This window comes from Amblyomma maculatum, chromosome 9, assembly GCF_055883805.1.
Source record: "Amblyomma maculatum isolate TAMU_Amacu chromosome 9, ASM5588380v1, whole genome shotgun sequence".
Taxonomy (NCBI): domain Eukaryota; kingdom Metazoa; phylum Arthropoda; class Arachnida; order Ixodida; family Ixodidae; genus Amblyomma; species Amblyomma maculatum.
Window position 1 is genome coordinate 47,042,720 of NC_139352.1, and position 21,640 is coordinate 47,064,359.

At 52.3% G+C, this 21,640-nt stretch overlaps 1 protein-coding gene across 1 annotated transcript; it reads left to right on the forward strand.

Annotated features, from left to right (window-relative positions):
• Positions 1 to 548: 548 nt before the first annotated feature.
• Positions 549 to 20,866, forward strand: LOC146178991 (uncharacterized). The gene is made up of 3 exons (XM_084578688.1): positions 549 to 702; positions 1,497 to 2,705; positions 15,825 to 20,866. The coding sequence occupies exons 2-3, from the start codon at positions 1,574 to 1,576 to the stop codon at positions 16,751 to 16,753; spliced, it is 2,061 nt and encodes a 686-aa protein (XP_084434814.1). The 5' UTR covers positions 549 to 702; positions 1,497 to 1,573; the 3' UTR covers positions 16,754 to 20,866.
• The last annotated feature ends 774 nt before the right edge of the window (positions 20,867 to 21,640 follow it).

Below are 21,640 nucleotides of genomic sequence, written 5' to 3' on the forward strand. Positions count from 1 at the left end.
GAGCTCCGGACGACGCTCGGCAACGAAGGAAGAAAGAAAATATGGCCGCCGCCGCCACCACCACCGTCGTGTCTGCGCGCATTCTCGGATTGCCTTTGCGTATTTTTTCGCTTTCCGGAGCCTACCGCGTTTCCCGCTCCACCGCGCACGCTGGTCCTCTCCCATTTAAAAGCCCTCTCGGCGCAGAACATGGCAAAGCTGGCACGTGGGTTGCCGCGTTTTACGACGTTTCTGATTGGCGCACATTTTCCCGCGCTTTTCGTCGACGCGCAGCGTCATTGGACAGCGCCGATCACGCTCGCCAGGCTGCGTGCTTTTCGCCGTGGCACCGCAGCACTCTCCGCCGCGCTGTCCGCGCAGCGAAGTAGTTCTACCCGGTTCTTTGGAAATAAGGTGTGAAATAAACATTGGTACAATTAAACCTGAAATGCGGCAATAATATTATATTATTAAAACCTCAAATGTCCCAGTAGTTTAACATGTCTTTAATATTTAGCCGAAATGCGCATCGCGGACAGACACAGGCTGACGGCCCCTACAAAAACGGCCAACGCCGGTGCTCCGGCAGGCAGTGGAGTACGTCCGTTCTACGGTGCGGTGCGCGTGTGTTTGCTGCGTGCGATGCATTGGATATATTCGCCCATTTGGAATTAAACCAACCAAGTTCGTGCCAACTGGGATTACGGATACAGAACTCGCCGGGTAAGCGATCGTTTTCGCGCGATGTGTCCGTATGACGCGCCCCTAGTTAGACGGGAACTTTTCCCGCCTCTGCTGTTTCTTTTTCCTGGGCGTTGAGGAAGCCGGGCTATGCGCCGGCGAATGAATGACATTTATATGCGCCGGCATGGCGGCGCCGGCTTTCGCTCTCTGCACGGGGCAGCCGGGCGGCGCTATGTCTTGCGGGCATGGTACGCCGGTTTTGTGCCTACGTGGTCTGTTTGTCTCGTTGTAAGCTTTAACGTGTGTAGCCCCGTAGCCGGTTGTGGTTGTCACGGAGAAACTGTTTGCCAGATGTCGTCGCGGTGTTTAAATGCCGGGGGGCGTTCGCCGTAGAGACGCTGGCGCCCTTTTCAAATCCTTACCGTTTGATCCAATCGCTGTTGCACGTTTATCGCGCACTTTCAAAATGTGTTAATCCGGAACATTCTCTAAATGCTTGGGACTGTCACGAAATGTCCGGCCCGTTGTCGCGCGAATTCCTACTGGAATTAGTTTCGCATTCTTTCTATAGGTGTCCTTGGTTCCCAATTCGGCTAGGCTGTTATAGCCTTGTTGCTGCGCGTTTCGAACTAATACTCAGCGTTTCCTAGTAAACCAAATTTGTACCATTCGATTTGCATGCTTAGCCCGATTTTTCCATGTGTATTCATGTTCCTCTTTTGCTGAGGGCTTGTAGTGCCTTCGCCGTTTCGATGGCTCATTTACGGCAGGCCCCCGATTAGGATGCCCCTGTCTCATTCGCTCGGGACTGGGGGTCATTCATCGTTTCGCAGGCTTGCAACGAATAGGAGCCGACGGCGCGCCGGCCGCCGATTTCGTGGGTCCTCGGACTGCGACACTGCGGTCGACTATGATACTGTCCACGTCGATGTCGCAACCGTCTGTGCCCAAGCTGCTGGATCCTCCTCCCGGCATGATGATGAGTGACTTTTGTGCAAGCTTCCCGCGCAGTCCGCTCGAAGAAGCTGATAATATGTGCTCCATGTTCATCAACGACTACTCTGCACCTGATTCGCCTGGTACCATTCTCGGCCTGATAGACGATGATTTCCCGGTGGACTCTCCGAGCAAGGACATTTGGAAGCTGTTGCCTACACCTCCGAGATCTCCAGACCGATCCGATATTGGAAGCCACTCGAACAACGGCGTCGTGGCGGTTGACAACAGTGCAACGTTGACCAGTGCAGTGTTGGGCTCCGCGGGTGCCCTGGGTCAGGCCTGGGCCGGATTCGGTATGGAAGATTGGGGGGCTCCCTTGGAAGATCCGGCCGAGATTCCCTCGGCGGAGGAGCAGGAGGCCATATGCGCCATCCTCTTCGAGCACGATGATTTCATCGACAGGCTGTTGAAGGACGACAGCGTTTTGGACTCTGTACTTGGCGGCTCCAGCGGTGGCGATGTGCTCCCTGAAGTCGACTCCATGGCCACAGTCGAGGACTGGTCCTCGACAACGTCTCCGGCGGAGCCTGCCGTCAAGAGTGAGCTGCTGCACGACTGCATGTGGTCCGGACAGTGCACAGACGACTGCAAGCAGAAAGCGGCGCGCGAGATGCGGCAAGCTCTGGTGGCCACCCCGACGTCCTCCTTCGACGTTGTCGTGTCCCCGGAGTCTGCGATGCCTCCGCCGTCCCCGGACGTGTTGGTGGGGAATCCGTTCGTGTCGTCGTCTCGGATTGTTGTGGGCGCGACTTCCTCTCGGACACCGATGGTCGACGACGAGTCGGCGGCCACCCAGTGCGTTGACCCCAGCTCTGTGCTTGGCTACACGCCGCTGAGCGACCACTCGTACCACCAGGCCACGACGTCGGCGCCTCCTACGCCACCGGACTCGCCTCGGGCCGTGACGCAGCAGGGATCTTCGTCGTCAGGCGGAGCCTGTCCTGGCAATGGGTCCACGTCCTCGCCGCCTCTTTTGGTGGTCCGCAGGAGGAACGGCGTCTGGAAGCGGGAAGCGATCGTGTCGGATACGCCGTCAGAGTCTGGTGAGTCCCGCACCCCTTCATCACTACCCGCACCAGACGATTGGCCTGGTGTGTTACGCAGCCGCTAGCGGCATCTGTAGTAGTTTTCGCTTAACGTTAGACATAGCCTTTGTAACCTGTAGGCGTGCTTTATATTATTGCATAGCAGCTAATCACCTAGGCTACTCTCCGTTTGCAGCGCGCGGATTAGTGCGAAAAAAAAAAAAAAAAAAAACTTTCTGACGGCTCGATTTTCCGCGAAAAACACTTTTCGTAAGCGCGAACGTTCTCTCGCCACCGATGTGTTTAGCCGCATATCGCAGCTCTTATCACGTACTAAGCATAACGACTCGTGTGCTGCTGTTTTCGTTCCTTTGTCTTGTGCATGTCTTCCGAATGTGTTAAAAAAACAAAAAAAAAAACTTTCTGACGGCTCGATTTTCCGCGAAAAACACTTTTCGTAAGCGCGAACATTCTCTCGCCACCGATGTGTTTAGCCGCATATCGCAGCTCTTATCACGTACTAAGCATAACGACTCGTGTGCTGCTGTTTTCGTTCCTTTGTCTTGTGCATGTCTTCCGAATGTGTTAATCTGTACCAGCGTATAGCATATTTGGTCCATGACATTTGAAAATAGCGTTGTTGAGGTAGTGAAATTAGTCTGACAACCTTTTATTTGAGAGTATCTGCCTCTCAAGGCTGCGCTTGTGGTATGCATCTGTTTATTCAGCGACGGAGAAAACAAGATCGTTCGGGTAACAACAGTGGCTAGGTTGTTAACCGGCGTTAATGTCGGCTTAGTGTGCCCGAAGTTCCCCATACCTTTTTCCTGAGCTTCTGGCACTTCACATGACATTTGATAAAGGCGCTAGAGTGATGCCTTCGCCGTCCCATCCACACCAAGGCCTCCGTGCGATAGTGCTGTCTTTTCTTTTGCTGGTCTTGTTAGCGCGCTTTTCCGGCCGAGTTGCTAGCTGCGTAGTTGGCATCCAGCGTCCTTGCGTGTGGCTTTTCTTCCTGGCCGCTATCTAAGGGCGCTGTAATTCAAGAGACAAAACTACAGCAGGGCACAGTGTATGGGATGCTCGGACGCAGGGAGGAAAATTGCAAGCAGCGATGGGGGGAGGGGAGGGCTAGTCGGTTGATCATTTCGAGACTTGCTGTGGTTGGCTAGAACGTGTTGTAAACAGAAATTGCCCTGGCTGCGAACTAGTTTCTTGCCGTCGCCACGGATTACACTTGCTTCTTCGAACGCATAAGTCCGGCCGGATCGGCAACCTCCCGTTGACGTAACGCCGTTCTTGCGCACACGTAGAAACTTTCGACGAACTGTACTACGTCGAACCGGAAAAAGCAGTGAGCGTGTGAAGAACGCACATCTTTGGGATATACGGTAGAGTTTTTTTTTTTTTTTTTTTTTGAGATCTTAAATTCACGTTCTGTGAGGGACACACCTGCTGGGGCTATTACCCACGTTCAAAAAAAAAAAAAAAAAAAAAAAAAGGAGCCATACGATTCGGCGCACTCCAAGACAATCAAGAGGAATAACAGCGTCGTGCTTAGAATATGCTCTCCAAAAATCCTACCCGCATCAAGTGAAGCAGTTTTAATAATCAGATAAGCCGCCCTATTTCTTGATGCAGTCTGAGACCCTCCTACAAAAAAAAAAAAAAAAAAAAAAAATGTACTAGCGTGGAATGAAAAGAAACTGCAAAAGACCACAAGCAGGCCCCTAGGCCTGAGGTTGTGCCCTGCAGCCACCGAATTTCGCGCAACCTCTAAAACGTGGCTAGCAGACATGGCGAGTCGGGTATGAGTCGACGACTCGAAATCGCGCAGTTGTGCCAGTTGTGCTGCTTCGGCATCAGTGGCACCATCGCATCACTCTTCTGTTGCCCTATTTAGCCTAGTTGCAGCTTTTAGATCTCCGTGCCAATCACTCCCAGCAGAAACTGAAAAACCGTAGACGTTATCGGTCAACGAGAACGTACGGAAATTTGCGTGCTTGGCGCTTCGCAAAGACCAAACTACTCTTCAAATCTCCCCTCTCAAACTTGTGTATTTTTCGGCTGGACAGTGGGATAATAGCGTTCCGGCTGTACCGTAGTTTGCTCGTCTGTCCGTCCGGCCAGCGAAGCGGCCGCCGCAGACATCTCCTCTCCATGCCGTGCGTTTCTTGATCCTTGCTTGGGCGCGGAGGAGAGTGAGGCCGGTGTGCGGCATCGCTGGCGCGCGCGATGCTGGTGTTATGTTGTCTGGCGTGCCATTGAACCCCTTCCCCCGTCCTCGTCCGGTCTTGTGTGCGCGATGAGCCGGCCACGACTCTCGTCGTCCTCTGCCACGCCCGTGCGTCTGGTGCTGCTGGAGCAGCACCGCTATACTTTTTTTGCGCGCCCGCTCCTTTGTTCTTCGGAGAGAGGCAGGCCGGCGGCGTCGCTCGGCTGGTTAAAGACCCGCCGCCGCGTTCTCCGCTCCCAAGGTCACTCGGCGGCGAACGGGGAGTGGGTGGGGGGGAGGTAGAGAGAACGCGGCTGTGGCTCTTCTTTATTTTTACGCGCTTTTCCTATTTCGCTTGCGCCACGCTTCTCTCCTCCGTCTCTGTCGGTGCGGGGAGAGGATGCGACGCGTTTGGTGGCGGAAAGACTCGCGACGTGCGAGCCTACCTCGCTTCCTTCCTTCTCGGAAGCGCTCGGCGGCTTCCAGAGGGCTGGTGACGAGGGGAGGAAGCTAGGAAGGGGTTGGCGAAGGAAAGGGGGGACTCGTCTCTTCCGAGCCCGGGGCCGGAACCCTGGGCCCCAGACGCCGTCGCTGGCGCTCCCCGGGTCTGGCTGCTGGGCGCCGTTCGATCGATTGGCGACGACCGTGGCGCTCCTGGAGCGAGGTCCTTCACCTTTTTCGGGGCCACCGGACTTGGTTGTCTGACGAAGTAAAAAAAAAAAAAAAAGAGGAAGGGAGGGGTTTTGGACCCCCGGTTCGTACGCGCTGGTCTCCGCTGTGGTGGCGCATTGCCGTCTCCGGAGTCACCCCATCGTTCTCCTCGCCTATGTTTTCTAGCTATAGAGCTCTGTTCCCAGCATATTTCCGTGAACGCGTGAGGGTGGGCCCTTGGCTTCTGGGGCCCGTTGGCCGGGTCATGTTCGTTGTCGGTGTTTTGTATTTGTTTCGAGAGAGTGCTCGTTTAATAGCACCTGCCTACCGGCGAAAATAAGCGACAGTGGGGAACCTGTTAGGCCGATCCATTATGAGTTAATGCCGTGATATGGGGAGCACTAACTTCTCGGAAAACGACAGCGAGGCAGGGTTTTCAGTATGGTTGAAGCCTGGCGATGTTCGCCCGCCGTTTAATTTGGGTGCTTGATCCGGGCAGCTTTGAAATGTTGCTCGAAACGGGCCGGTAGCGGCGCTCTCCAATGTAATGGGGTCAAGGTCGAGTGGGAGGTGAGTCATCCGGGTGGGTTAATGACACTCGACATTTGGCGTCTTTCACCGCATATTGCGATCATCTCTCGTTCTTCTTTTCCAATTCCTTTCTTTCCGGAACCGGTGCTCGTGCGGCGCGCGCGTATTCAAATCACGCGGACCGGCTAGCTTTCCGCGCGTTGGCGTCTTTTCCAGGTACGGGAGTAGGAAGACGCCCAAGCGAGTACGCGTTTCTGCGACGAATGCGAAATCTTCGTTTCCTGCTCCCCCCCTTACTACTTCCGGCTCCCCCGCGAAGCTTGTTTCCGTGCTGTGAAGATGAGGCGTCGCTCGTGTCGTGCTTTTCTACCTTGGAGGGTATTCATTGCCTGTGTGATGGGTATTCTCCCTCATCGCAACTTTTCTTTTTCCCGCGGCATCCTCAACAGTAAAATTGTTAACCATGAGACCCTCCGTTGGAAGGCACTATGGAGGCAATTTTCCTTTCGGATGCAACGCACGGAGTAACTTAATCATGCGTGATGAGCCACTGCAAAGCGCGCCGCAATGTCGCCGCCGCGTACGCGCCGTGCGTAGGGGTTTTGTGTGTGCTTCAAGTCGGTGACGTCACTGGGCGTCAACGCCCGCCGGCCGTGCTTGTAGCGTGACCCACACACCCTTCTCCCGTTGGGTTTCATTCACTTCCTTGTTTCGTCGGCCATAGTCTTTGATTCAGCTCCTCTGGAACGTTGTTAGCCTGGTCGGCCTAGACGCGTGTGCGCGCAGGGAGCGTCGTTGGTGATTCACCGGCGCCAAAAGGAAACAACCGCGGAGGCGGTCTTGGCCTCCCGCGACGCCTGCTTGTGGGTCAGAGGCGCCTGCCTACGCACTGTAGGGGTGGTTCTACTACAACTACGCCCGATTCACGGCGTTCTCTTTTGGACCCCCGCTGAGTGCTCATTGTCTAGTGTGCTTTATCTTTTGTTCGCTTTCTTGTCTGCACCCCCCCTCCACGTCTTGAACCAGAGCATAGTTCCCGTATCTTCTTCGTGCGTAGACTGCGCGAGCCATCCAGTCTTCCGGCTTTTCCTGGCCGCTGTTCTTTCTCGTCCCGTTCTTTTTTTTTTTTCTTTTTTTTTATGTCCTTGTCGGGTGCGTAATCTCGGGTCGACAATCTTAACTGAAAGAGCGGCCGGCCTCAAATCTACAGGGTTGGCCCCCTTATTTTATCGCCGTTTGTGCGTGCGCCTGGCTTTTTCTTGAGCCGCGGGCCTGCCTTGCCAGTCGAAATGACGTGCGTCTCGAGATGTTCCGGGATCGGCCCCGTGTCTTCCCTATCGTCTGCGCGGGGCCACGCTGATACGATAGCTCAGTGAAGGCTGGGTAGAGGGGCCACAGTTGTCAGTATTTCTGTCGGAATGTGTGAAAAGATCGTGACAGCGCATGCCCCACCCGCTACTGTCAGCTGGTAATTCCCAGCTGTTTCTTTTGTTTTTTGACCCCGATAGTAAGTGCCGATTTCAAGCAAATATAGAGTACTGGTGTAAGCCCCCCCCCCCCCCCCCCCCCCCTTCTTATTTCTTTCTGCCGCGTGACAACCATTCGTACTGTCGCAACTGCCGGTTGTACAAGCGCAATAATAAACTCGGCGATAGAATCGTTCCCGAATCGGGGCCCTCCACTGCGCTGCCTCTCGTAGCCAGAGTTGCTTTGGGACGTTAAACTTCATGAACCAAACTGCATCTTTGGTCTCTATTCGGCCGCCCGAGTCGCATCGAGAAACTCAGCGGTGGTCACTTCCTAGGAGGGTGCGGCGGCGCGCGGAGTCTGTGGAATGTTTTTCGCCGCCGCGGCTCCGTTCCACCTCCTCCCGCTGCCACCGCGTCTTTTTCGGCTGCAGTCGCCTCACCTCACCAACCAACTCCTTCCCCCGTTCTCACTACCCTGATTGCACCTCATGCTTCCTGCTGGTTTGATTCATTCTGGTGACGGTCGTTTATCCTGACCAATGCTGCAGACGCTTCACCTGCATCCACCCCACTACCATGTTGCCGCGTTTCCTTTTCTCCTGTGTGTAGAGAACTAACGTCTTTCTTTGCTAATTTGTGATCGGTGTGGTCATTAATGCCGGATTTTTTGCCGTGATCAGGTGGACGCGAACGGCGGAGGTGACGGAAGTGTTTTCAGTATACAAGTAGGAGAGGGGGAAGGGGCAGGTTGCGGGGATGGTAACATAATGGATGGTTTCGCAGGTAGCGTTGCAGCGTCTGTAGAGAGGGGCCCGGTCATGCGAGGCTTAGAACGATTCACCACCAACCCCCCTAGCTTTTTTTTTTTTTTTTTACATATAGAGTTGTTCCTTCCCCCGTGGCTTCAGCTCCTGACGGGTGGATGGTGGTTCAGCTGAATGAATAAGACGGGAGCGTGCCTTTTCCTTTGTGCGACCCACTGGTCTCTTGTACCTGTCTTTCCTCCCCTCCCAGCAACCGTTCCTGCATAGCTGCGTCGTTGTTCAGCTTTCATGAATTCGATGGTTCCGATTCAGGCCTCGTTGCCGTTTGGGGGGTGCACTTTGGAAATGGGGAAAGGCGGTCTTTGTTGTCTTTGTGGATGCTTCTGCGAGCTGGTGCAACAGTTGTTGCTGCCCACCTGTACTGGCTGTCGCAGGGGGCCCAACGCTACTTCGTCTCTACATTATTTTTTCGGTTCAGCACTTTTTCTTATTTGTTGCGTGTTTGTGTGTTAAATCTGCAACTAATCGTTCCGCTCGATGGCCTTTAATACAGGCCTTATTCGCAGGCACTTTCCAGGTGTGGAATTTCCAGTGTTCGTTCGACCCACTTTAATATTTTTGTCGTTGGTCTTGTGATAGCGCATTCGGCCGTTTTCCTGCATCACTTGCTTTGCGCTAAGGAAAAAGAACGCAAGTGGGGGGGGGGGGGGGGGGGGGATAGTTTGTCGAGGGGCTATTTTCGCGGCCTGCACTGTGGGCGTGCCTCGGCCGTCCCACGCCAAGCACCCACAGTCTGCGCGGTCTATTGAACGGGTCATCTCCGAGTTCAGTGCTGCTATTTTTGGCGGTAAAATTGCCACTCGCCAAGCTCGCCCTGCTTCGATTTAGGTGAAAAAGTGTACTTGACCGCGACTTCATTCACGAGCATTTATTGTATTAACCAGCGGAACGGCGGCAAAAGTTCAATGGCGTAGTGAAGTGCGAACTTTCGCAACAGGCGCTTCGTACGGAACTTGTTTCGTTATTCATGCTAAACGCAAGCCAAGCGCGTCCGGAAAATGCGCGGAGTTTGTCATAAGGCTGGGTATGTTTGTAGCTTGTTTGTTTTCCCTTTGAATGGCTCGAGTTATACGCGTGGCCCGCGCGTAGTTACTGCGCCAGGTTGATTGCCATCGACTTTGCCTTCGCCGTAAGGACGCTTGCGCCCTCCTCCGGCGAGTAGCGGCAGTGACTCGCGGTCGGTGCGTCATTGAGTGGTAACTGCGCGTTTGCTTCCAAGGCGGGTTGCGCCCGGTGGACGCTCGTGTCTTTTTCCTGCGCCGTGTTTGTATTTTCCCCCGGAAGAACGTTATTATTCGCTTGACGGCGACCGGTAGTTTTCTTTTTTTTTTTTTTTTTTCTTCTGCGCTCTACTCCGCTTTCGCTGGATGTTTCTCTTCTTTCGGCGCGGTCCGCGTCATCGCTCATGCATTGTTCCGGCGTATTCACGCGAGTCGGCCGGCGAGTGATAATATAGCTTTATAGAGCTGCGTTCTGTTTTCGTCGGTGCCATGTCTTGCGGAGCGTTTCGGTTTATTTGTTCGATGCAAGTTGGAGGGCCGTTTTCGTCAGCCCAATTGTCTCTCTGTCTCATCGTCCGAGGGGAAATCCGTAGTCTGCCGTTGGAGAGACCGTCGGCAACCTTAACTTAACGTCGAAGCTTTGTGCTGAAAATAAAGCTGCGACATCGTGGGTTTCAGCTGTCCCACGCTCCTGCAGTTTGGCGCCTTCGCGCTCAGCCGGAATGGTATGTTCGTAAAACACGTTTGTAATGGCACTTCTTTACTCGGTAATCGTGGCTGCTCGGAGCGAGGGCTTGCATCAGCCTTAGCTTCACACTGATGCGGCCACCTTGCATTACGCGGTTCTTTACATTTTTTTTGTCTTCTCATTTTTCTTGTCATGAGGCGCGCGGAGGCGGTTATTTATAGCTATCAAACCGCCTTGTTGCGCACACGCGCGAAAGCTTTCCCAGATGACCGTCAAGGTCGCTCGAGCGTTTTATGCGCTCATCCTGTAAACCTTTCTTCTCGGAGTTTCCTTCTTTCCCAGTTTCCTCTGCACACCGCCTCGCTCTTAGCTTTCGCGTTTAAAAGCAGTAAAAAAAAGTCTCTTGAGCTCCGCCTCTATATTTTGCTACCTCGGCGCTTGCACTGTTAAGCTGACCGCTTACGTCACGCGTATTGTTCGTGTTAGTAGCTTGTTGTGGGGTTCATCTCCTGAGGGCGTAATCGAAAGCAATGAAGTTTTGCAGTTCGTATGCCATGGACAGGGCGAGTGTCTTGCCTTCACTGTTCTGTACTGTTAACTCCCTGGCCCGTCATTCTCGAAGTTGAACCGAGTGACGCTTATCTCGTGTATTGTTGCCTTTCATTGGGCAGCGAGCCTGTAAGTCCGTGATTACGTTTAGATGATAGGGCGGCTAATAATCGGTACACCGGCGGTTGGCCTCGTCACGACGTGTGCAAGGTGCGCCTCGTATTGCTACTCGCTTGCATCTTGAGGCGTAGCACGCGTTCCCGCGCGAATGGGCGTTTCTGCCGACTTGACCCCTCGGTGTCGTTTTGTTGGTTGCTACTATTGCTACAGAGACGCACCATTCGCGCGATAGGCAAACCCTGCGGCCGATTGCGTGGCTGCGCCGGAACCGTGGCCGCTTGTGCGGGTTTCCGTTGAAGCCCCTCGCCCGCGGGAAGGTGACGCCATCTGGTCGTTACTGATGGAAACGCGGGGTCGTCTCTCTCTCGCGTACGCGATGTGATTTCGCGCGCTTGCAGCCGGAATGGCCGTTTTATTCGTCGTGCTCCTGTTCTGTTCTTTTCCTTTCTTTTTTTTTTTTTTTTTTGTGCTCGTGTAGAAGCGGGGTTCGCATACCGGCTCTTCGTTTCGTAGCTTGGAGGGAGTGACAAAGGGACACGGAGGGCAGTCGGAAATGGGGGGGGGGGGGGGGGGGGATTTTAACGCTCCGAGCCGCCGACGTGTTGCGATGCTGTAATCGAATGCAGCAAGTGTTTGCTCTTTGTTCCGTGTCTCTGGCTCTCGGGTCGGCGCCAGCCTTCGCTGCTGCAGCTGAGGGGAATGAATGGTACACCGGTTTTCATTCTGGAGCGCCCGTGTTCGCCTCTGTTATGTGGCAGCGCAGCCGAGTTGCGCGCTGTCCCTGCTCCAGGTTAGGTTTCACCGAGCGATCGTCTTTCCTGGGGCACTGGGATCGGGCACTGGGAGTGCGTCTCGGGCAGAGGCAGTAGCCGCCTCCTTGAGCCGTGTCCCCCCGACCGGATCAGATGCCTTCACGCGCGCTCTTCATAGCCGAACCGCCGCCCTCTGGTCGTGGTCGCTCTTTGCTCAGTTCTTTTTCCGAGCTTCTCTCCCCTCGTACTCCTCTTCCTTGCTTCCCTCTTGATAGCAAGCTCGGAGCGAGACTGAGAACGGCGCAACAGGTCCCCACTCTTCGTTCGAAAGGGGGGGGGGGGGGGGGGGTTGTCTCGGCTTGCGTGGACGTTCGTGCCCAGACTTGTCCGTTGCGTTTTCCGTTGGGTTTTGAGTTTGCGTCTGGCCCGTCTTCGCCCGCTCTCTCTTCCCCGCGCGCCTCTGCGGCGGCCGGTGGCGGGGGGCTTACTCTCCTGTTTGGTAGCCTACATGTTTTGCTGTTTCCTATTCCTCCATCGCAGCGATAGTAGGCCTGTTGAATTATCCCATTTGGCGGTGGAGCGTCAACTGTTCCGGAGAAGATGGGTGTCGAGTGGGAAAAGGCTGGTCGTCTGTGGTCGCTATCCGTAACAAATTGCGGAGGATGCAACTGGTCTGGGTTTGCGAAGTAGGCGGGAGGGAAGAAAGGGCGCAATTATCGAACTTTTGATTGTCGGCTTCGTTGCTCGCTCTCTGGTGTCGTGCTGCTTCTGCGCGTGGAAAGGGTCCTCGCTTAATTTTGAGTCGCGCGTTTTTCTCGAGCGAACGACCGTCTGGACAGATCTGGTCGCGCGGGCTACTAGCCTCGCCTCGCTGCAACGCTCTGTCTGAGCAACAGCGAGCGAACCGCGCAGAAAAGATTCCGGGAGTGCCTCGAAATGTCCGATTCGCCACTCGTAGTAGTAGCCGTACTACACGCCGAGAATGTTCACGCGTTCTGTGCGTCTCTTTTTTTGATTCCTTCTTTCCAGTCTTCGTTCTGCCCGAAGTCGTTGGCCGATTACAGCCCGGTGATGGTGCCTCGCGGCAACCAGATCTGCTGCCCCGTAATCGCCTGGCGGGCTGCCGCGATTCTTGGTCGCGTTCTTTTTCTTTTTTCTTTTTTTTTTTTTTTTTTTTTGTTCAGTTCGATCATCCGCGATACGCGGCGGTTCCGCGCTCGATCTCTCGGGCGCGCCTCTTACCACCTTGTATGGAGCTCGCGTGCCGCGAACGAACTTGGTCAGCCTTCATGCCCCCCCCCCCCCCCCCCTTTTTTTTTTAAGCGTGAAGGTACCTCGCCTGTGTTGCATAGTCTTCCTTCTGCAGCAGTGTTTCCTTTCCCTTCCCGGCGTTCTGATTATTCATGCGTGCGGCTCAATTACTCTTCCTCGCCTCCTCATATGTATATTGCTTTTCCTCTGCTCGTCCATCGGAGCAGCCGCGGAGGCTATTTGACCGATTAGAAGTGGCCTCTTCTGGCTCAGCTATGCAGCTCCCGGACGGAATTCAGCGCGTCCCTGCTAGCTCTCTTCCTCTTGAGCCTTCTTTTTTTTTTCCTAGCCTGACCACTTTTTTTTTTTCTTCGCCTTTGTCTCGTCTGTCCGCTCCCTGCTCTATATTTTGTCCTTTAGTCTTTTTGTCGCTTGCCTGCCGCGCCTTAGACCTGCTTGCCCTACTCGGTCCCGGTTAGTTGTTTGACTAGTTTTATATTTCCACCACCTTTGGACAATCTCCTCCACATCGGGTGTTTCTTCAAGTGGGCGCACATGGGGAGTTTGATTTCAAAGAAATGATTGTGCCTTAGTTGAGTGCTTGCAATGGGGCTTGCAGCGACACTAGAAAGTAAAAAGAACGCCTGCGCGCTTTACACACGCCCTCTCTCGGCAGTAACATCGGTGCGGCGCGGAACGAAATCCCGTGCGCGAGAGTTAAGCACTAGATATGTCATATTTTGCGAAATTGGTTCTTGTGTAATGTTCCTGCCATCTGCTATCCCACAGTTGAACCCGCGTCAAGGAACGCCACGCGACAGAAGCGGTTGTTGTGGCTGTAGGAAGAAGGAAAAGAAAATGCATGGGCCTGCTACTGGCTCTGTAGCTGAGCCACCTCCGCTGTGTACCGTCCAGACTCACTTGCCGAAAAAGTGTGACATACTGCGCCTGTCCTTTCCTGTGAACCAATTATATGTAGCACTGCTACGAACCGCCGATAAGAGGCAAATGATAGGAACAGACGGCTAGTCTTTTCGTCGTTTTCCTCTGAAGAGAGATCTAAGAGACCCGAAAGGAGGCTGGTTTTCTGCGACCCTAAGGGAGGCTGTTTGTCGGGGGATTCCGCACCGCGCAGCAATTAGCAGTGTCATCTTCCCTGTCTTACTCCCCCATCGTCGAGTCGCGCCGACTGCCCCTTCTCCTCCCGTTTCTTCTCTCCCCTTGCCAAGCGTCTTGTGTTGCCCGCTGCGCCGGCGCGTTCCTAGCCGTAGCGGGCAACTGACGCCTACCCCTCTACACCCGGGTGCTCGTCGCTTTCTTCTTCGTGTATGCCTTCTCCCTTTTGCACCTCATTTTGTTCTCCCCACCTCAGTGACGCCAGTCGCTGACGCTGCTGCTCTATTTTCGATCCGACCGTCTCAAGGCCTCTTCCTCTTCCCTTTGGGCAAGCCCTGCGTCGGCTGCCTCTCTTCCTCCTCCCCTTTTTGTGCTGCTCCGTTGGTGCACTCTTCCTGGGCGTCCTCCTCCGTGTCCTGGTGAACGACACCGCGTGCCCTCGTACGGCGCGGGCGAACGCGACGCCGCTTGCAGATGTCTTTAGCTGTCTCCTTTTTGTGCGTCGCCGCGCTTAGGGCGGCAACTTTGGTTTTGTGTGCCCATATTGTAGTGGTTAAAATAAAAGCCGCGTTCTTCTGCCGGCGCTGCAAGGAATGGTGAAAGATTTCGCGCTTGTTTCCAAAGTTCCCAACTGTACTGAGTCTCGGAAGCTCTTTGCAGCATTGCGAAAGGCAGCCCTGACCCAATCAGGATCATGCGCACTCTCATAGTACTTGTGCACCCACACGCCTCGCGCCCCTGCGTACTACAATATGTATGCCAGGATGGAAGCTTGGGCGAGTTGGTGACTGTTGTTTTTGCAACATAGCGCTAAAGACAGGGACACAGCGAGACACATAGCGCCCGTCCCGTGTGTCTCGCTGTGTCCCTGTCTGCTTGGCGCTATGTTGCAAGAATACAATATGTAATTATGCTCCTTCAAGTTGCGAGAGGCGCGTAGGTGCACCAGTAGCGGCTAAAGCCAGCGGGTGCTGATCCACACTGTCATTGAGCGGCCGTTGTACTGCATGCGTGGTCTGGCACGTTTTTGCGCCTCCGCCAGTAAGGTGAGGGGGGGGGGGGGGGGGGGGGGGTCGTAGAGGAGGCCGTCTGTCGCGCGACAGGCCGGCGCGAGGTGGAAGTCCTTGCGTTCCTGCCAAGACGGCGCGCGCGATTTTCGGCCCGAAGGTCGTTCAACCCGAGCTGGGATCGTCGGGGTTCGGGCCCCTTTCTCCCCCCCCCCGAGGACGTTTTCCACTTGATAGTGCCGTCGCTTGTGTCGTTGCTTTTTTTTTTTAGGCGTGGATGCGTTCTCTTGGTCCATTCTGCACTGTTTTAGATTCTGGGACATTAATGCCGTCGCAAGTACGCACACCCCCTCCTTTTTTTGATCGTTGTACTGATGGTTTCTCTTGGCTTTGCGTTCGTGCAATACAGTGAGCGCATCTTATTGCCGCACTTGTTGAACTGCTTTTCTTAACAATCCTGGCTACTCGGAAAATAGTCTGGGAAGGTCTGTTCACTCCTGCCTGGTTGGCCCGACCCGCGGGTCGCTTGACCGAAATGGGACGACGAGCACCCTGGACTGCGTTTTCATGGGTGATGACTGTAGCTCTACTGCCACGCAATTTGTTACGTGCGTTTGCTGCGTCCCTGCCACTCGGGATGCCGTATATAGTCGATAATAACATTGTGGTGCTTTCGCTACTGCTGTGCGTTTAGTTTGCTGGTGCGGGGACAGTTTGTATATTCTTTTGGGATGGAGTTCACTCGTAATGTTAGTCGTGCACCCGTATACCTGACTTCACCCCAATGCCTTTGCTGATTGCGCTCCTCGGGTCCTTTCATTTGACTCTTTGTACGATCTTTGCGTATTCGTGAATGTGTTCCGACCTGTGTAGCAGTAACGCGGTAAAGCTGCTCATATTGTATTCCGCCTGCATTGTCACAGCGCCCCTCTTAACCCGCTGCTCTCTGGTTATTCTGTGCAGATGAGGACGATGATGAGGACGACGACGACGAAGATGAGGCCGACGAGGAGCCTCAGCAGGTTGTCGGCGAGCAGCAGCAGCCCGATGAAGACGATGACGAAGATGACGACGACGATGATGATGACGACGACGACGATGATGACGAGGAGATCGACGTCGTCACCGTGGCCGGCGAGCGCCATCACGGGGGCCGACACGGCGCCGTGGCACCCGCAGTTGTGGCACTGCCGGCCAACGGGTCCGTGAACGCCATCCGGTGCGCTGGCCGCTCGCCCAGGGTCCTTGTCGGCGGCATGAGCAGTGCGCCGGCGTCACCCGCAGTCGTGTCCCGGATCACGTCCAGCGGCCGCGTCGTGACGCCGTCGCACAAAGCGCTCACCAACGGCCAGACTCAGCGCCGAAGGCGGCGGCGCGGAGCCGAGCTGGCGACCTCTGAAAGCGCTGTCGCCGGCGGCAAGCGCAAGCGTACTCGGCACCATCACCACCACCACAGTCACCACGGGTCGTCGGCGCCGTCCTCTCCGCAGAGCAAGCGCTCGCGACGAGACGAAGATTGCTTCTCGTCGTCGTCATCTTCCTCTTCGTCGAGCTCGTTGTCCGGCCGGCGCGGCGGCCATCACTCCCTGTCCCAGCTGCCGCCCAGCGCCAAGCGCAACGAGCACAACACGATGGAGCGGAAGCGTCGCGACGACCTTCGCCTCGCCTTCCAGGATCTGCGCGAAAAAGTGCCAGCGCTTGCCGACAACAAGAAGGCGGCCAAAGTGACCATCCTGAACGAGGCGGCATCGTACGCGCTCCAGCTGATCTACGAAGAAGCCCGCATCCTCAGGATGAAGAGACACGAGGAACATCGCCACCAACAGCTCAGACGACACTTGGCAACGGTGCAGCAGCAGCAGCCCAGAGCGCGGTACCCCTACAGGCGTTGAGGGGGTCTTTGACCCCCTGTGCACACTCGCACTCGCATGGCCGGAGCCTGCCAAATCAGCGCCTGCGTCCTGGGCATTCAGCCTGTGTCTCCCTTCTGGACCTTGGGATTGCTAGTTCGCCGCAGGCACTGGACTGAGCGTGCAAGACTTTGCCCTGTACTTCAAAATGTGCGCATTCGTTCGAGGTTACGGGACTGCAGTTGGGTAAAAGCTGCCTCTTCAGCAGTGCACAAGGTTATCAGCTAGGCCTTCTGTGCATCTTTTTTTATTTAACATTTAGTTTTTCAGCTGTTGCTAGGGGCGAAAAAATGCAAAGGGTTAGCAAATGCGAGTGTGAGTGGATGCGGGTGGTCCTTTTTTTTTTTTTCTGTTTTGTCAGCGAGCCTGCATTTTTTTCTTCTATTTCCTCACTTGTTACCAAGTATAAGCTTCGCATTAACTGTGATCGTGATAGGTTTTGATTTTGCACTCGCAGTTGACATGAAGCTTGACTTTGGGGCATAAGTGGGCTTGTCCTGCTCCTGTAGGTTTCATGGAGCTTTTTCCAAAAGCTATATTTGCTTTATTGCTGTGAGTGTTTTCTTGTTTGCACTTGGGTGCTATGTGGGTACACAGCAGAGGCCAAGTGTAGGTTGAACTTGGACAGAGGGGGAGAGAAAATGCAGGTTCGCTGCTGATTTGTTGGAACAGCTAGTCTTCGTGTGTTGCAAGTATCCTGATGTTAGTACTTGTGTTTAGTATGTGTTTGCCGTGAAGTAGATTGTTTTTAATTTCATCTCTGGCGTTCCATGCACATTCAGCAGACTGCTTGCAAGAGCAGCAGGGAGTGTTAGATTTGTATAGCGGATGCTAAGTGTAGAAGATATAGGCACGCATTAATTTGTTTTAGATATATTAAGAATATTCATCTATAAATATATATACATATTATATATATCTCCATACATATTAACTGTTGCTGTCAATTGTGGCTGTCTTGTCTTTGTGTCGATTTTAGCAGTCAGTGCTTTAGTATATTTGTACAGAACAGTGCACTTGAGAACAGAACGATTAAAAGGTTTCTACATTTGCTTCATAGGACATTATGCACAAATGAAGACTTGTTTCAACATTTTTGCCATCCTCCTTCCTGCATCTCACTGTCCTCTCCTCTTTGCCATTTCCTCGATTCATTACAACTGGTGCTATATCATGCCATGAAGGCCTTGGCCACCCCCTTTTCCTTGGAAAGGCCTCTATTTGCTTTGTATACTTGAAGTTGCTTGTCTAGCAAGTACTGCACCAGTGTACCGGCTGGAACAGGCAGTAAGTTGCTTTCTCAAGATGTGGCCATGACAGGCTGTAGCGGTGCCTAATGGCACTTTTCTCAGACCTGTGGTGTTCCCTTTCTGCATTTGTGCTTTTTAATTCGTGCACACTAGCTCAACGTCATGCTATTGCATGCATGACTTTCCATGGCTCAACTGCTGTGGGACTTTACGTGCAGCTTGTGCCGAACAGTATGTGCCACACTGTTGGCTGCACATTTTTTAGTAAATTAATCATGTGCCGCCTTCTTTGCCTGCTTCCTTTTAAATGTGCGCATAATTTGCAAATTTGGGCCGGCTCCATTTGCTCGTACCCTTTTCTGCACCTTTGTGAAGTGCTTTTATTTTGCTTCAAGCAAGAAGTCTTGGAGAAAATTACTGAGCTGTTTGGATATCCAGATTCTATCGGACATTTTCATTTGTTTGTGTAAGTGTTTTCATGACTGCATTGCTTTTGTTCACTCTAGCCCCTTGTACTTGCGAAGTTGTAATAGAGTTCTTGGGCATTATTAGTTGTTGCATTGTAGTTGTTTGTTTCTTGGCCCACATTCAAGCTCACTCTTATTTCATTCCATCCACTTGTAAGAGTTGGCCTTGCTGCTAGTGCCCTCTCACCTTGGACCTGGCGGCATGGTCTTGGGTTGAACTCCCTGTCTTGGCATAAAAATTTAGCTGCATGAGGGCATTCAGGGTACTCAGGAGTGTTCGGGACCAGAATACCCACTGCTGGCGGGGAGTTTCTACCCAACTTCTGTGCTCTTGAACAGAAAACTTGGGAACCGAGTCTAGAGAAAGGGCAGCTTTGTCTAAAAATGGCAGCACACCGAAGGTTATTGCTGGTGCAGCTGCATGTAACGTTGCTCTGGAGCTAGACTTGGGACAAGCACATTTTCTTTGTAAACTTTCATTTGCTATGCTTCTTTTCTTGCGCTTGAGAGCTTGTTTCTTGTTCAGCCTGTTTTTCCTGTTTTTGCCTTTGTAGAAAGTGGATATGTGGTACATTTTTGCGGGTCTTGCCGTGTTGGCACGGATGTTTCAGTTCATGCCTTGTTGCCTTAGCCTAGCCTCCTGCTCTAGTTTTCCTGAAATGACTCCTCCTCCTAGATCTTGGAAGAGCAGCATGCTTAGCAGCCCTGAACCTTTTCCCGCGCCGACTTTATCTGTGGTGGGAATCGAACGATTCATGTGACCTCATGTCAAATGTTTTCATTTCATGCACTGTGCATGCACACAGCTCTAATGAACAGGATTGCCACTAGTGGCTTCATCTTTCATGCCTTTGGTTTTACAAACTGCTGTTCCCTTCGGTCTTATTGCTGCTTGGCTACTTGGGCAGGAATTTTTATTGTATGTGCCTATTTTCTTAAGTGCCCTGTAAAGTTCCTACACACGATATAGCTAGTGGTCATTTGTATTCATTATTGTGACAGATTTTTTTTAGTACGTGCGGAGTGATTCTAGGGAATCTGTACTATGCTTGCTTAGTATTTTTCTACACCTGAAGTGATGCAGAGGTTATTGCATACCCCACTAATATTACTGCTACCACTTGTTTCAGTTAGCCTTGTCAAGGTATTGCCAACTTGCCATGTTATTGTAACCGGATACATTTTTTGGCAACATTAAGTTTGTTATTCATAACGATATTGTGATACCGCGGAGTCGCTGAAGGATTCCTTTGTCATTCATCATATCATTGTGTATGTTTTGTGTTCCTTGTGATTGCTGCTTTGTTGCTGTCATGAAGATTATGCACCACTGTGGTTGTGGTTTGGCCAAGGGTGTTGCACCCATTGTTGCTAAGGTTTGGATCTGGAGCTGTTGAGGCTGCCTGTTGGTTTGCCTGTGAATTGTCTATGGAAATGGGGTTGCAACTCTTGAGGCCTTACCAAAGTGTAGCATTCACTTCGTTCTCTGGTGCAGCCCCTCTCATTGTATTAGCATGAAGACTTAGGCGCCACGCAAACTGTGTTTCCCTGAAGTGCTTAGTGGTGTGATTGTGTTACCTTGGCTGTGATTGTGTTTTGTGTGTTTGCTTTTATGGAAGCATGCGATGAGTTATCCATGCAGTTTTAGTTAGAGTTTTTGAATGCAAAGAGGCTTTTTTCTTGCACGAAATGGTTCCCCCCAAACGAGGATAGAAAATGCAAATTTTCATTTTGTGTTCACATCGTGCTGTTTCTATTTTATGTTTTAAAAATGATACGTCGGCTGTTATCGCTGTTTTTGATTTTAAAATCGTGCTCATCTAGGCTTCTTAATTTCAGTCATCTTGTTCAGCTGCGTGGAGAGCCCGGAAACTTTCTGTTCAAAGCCACTATCACTGGGATTAGAGAGTTCTAATCTGCTACCTTTCTGATTGCCTATAATCCTGAACTGCTGTGCCTTATAGTGGAAGTTGGATAAAAGTGCGTAGTGTTTCATCCAGCATTATATGCATTTTATATATACATTGCGATATTGTGTATGCATACTATATATACATCAGATGGTGAGAAAAAAATTGTGTGCTCTTATTCCATTTTGTAATTTACTCGTCCACCTCAGCCATCGTCATAGCAGGATGTTAGCTTTAATAATAATAATTGTGACAAGTGAAACTGTGGACATTGATGTTGGCAGTACTGTTTTTGGAAGTTTTTTTCTTTTTTCAAACTGGAGATACCAAGGCGTTTTGGAGTCTTCGTGCTTTTGTTTTTAGCATTGAGAGGGTGTGTTTGCACAAGCAAGTTTTAAGTTATGAGTGCCAAGGAAGGATTTGATAGAAATGATGGAAAACATTAAAACTTGTTTTTGCTCATCAGTGCATTTTGGCTGTTGTTTCCTGCATGGCAAGTCTGGCTCGCCAGTGGCGTACTGCTCAGACTCGCGTTGTTTCTTGTTTTTTTTTTTTTTTTTTTTTCAAAATCGCGCACGGCTTACTGTGCTTGCCATGCCAAGGGAAGCTACCTGTCGCCAGGTTTTGTGGGTGTGTCTGTCCACAAGTACAGTGCGAGTCTTAACCTATGCACTGTGTGGTATGTAGTTGGCACTACCTGACTTTATGCTACTTTGATACTATGCTATAGAGGCCTCCAGAGTAAAAATAATGTCTGTACACTAGCGGCGAAGTTATAATGCGTCTCTATCTGGGCCTAACGCAAAATTTTTGTTAACAGGATGAGCATAAAGATTGAGAGTAAACAAGGGACTGGAGGGAATTAACTGCGAAAAAATGCCCTTCCAGCCTTTTGGATCGCTGGTGGCGAGAATAGTGAGCAGCGAGCGAAGTAGTCGCCCGGAGACTGCGACTCTTTGCACAACTTGTTTGGAAACAACTAATGGTTCTGCTGCGAAGACAAGCTGCTGTCTCATCATTGTGCCTCATTTAATCTCCCACGAAGGCGCCTATCACTAGAAATGTTCTCGAGAGTGTTGTAAAGTCATGTAAGGTGCATCACCAGCAAGCAAGACATGAACCACTGGTAGAGTGCTGAAATTGAATGAGAAAAAGGCTACTCTTGAGGGCCGTTTATCCTCCCTGAAGGCACTAGGGACCAGTTTCCGGGAACTTATCAGCGCAGGCATAGGGTTTGCACAA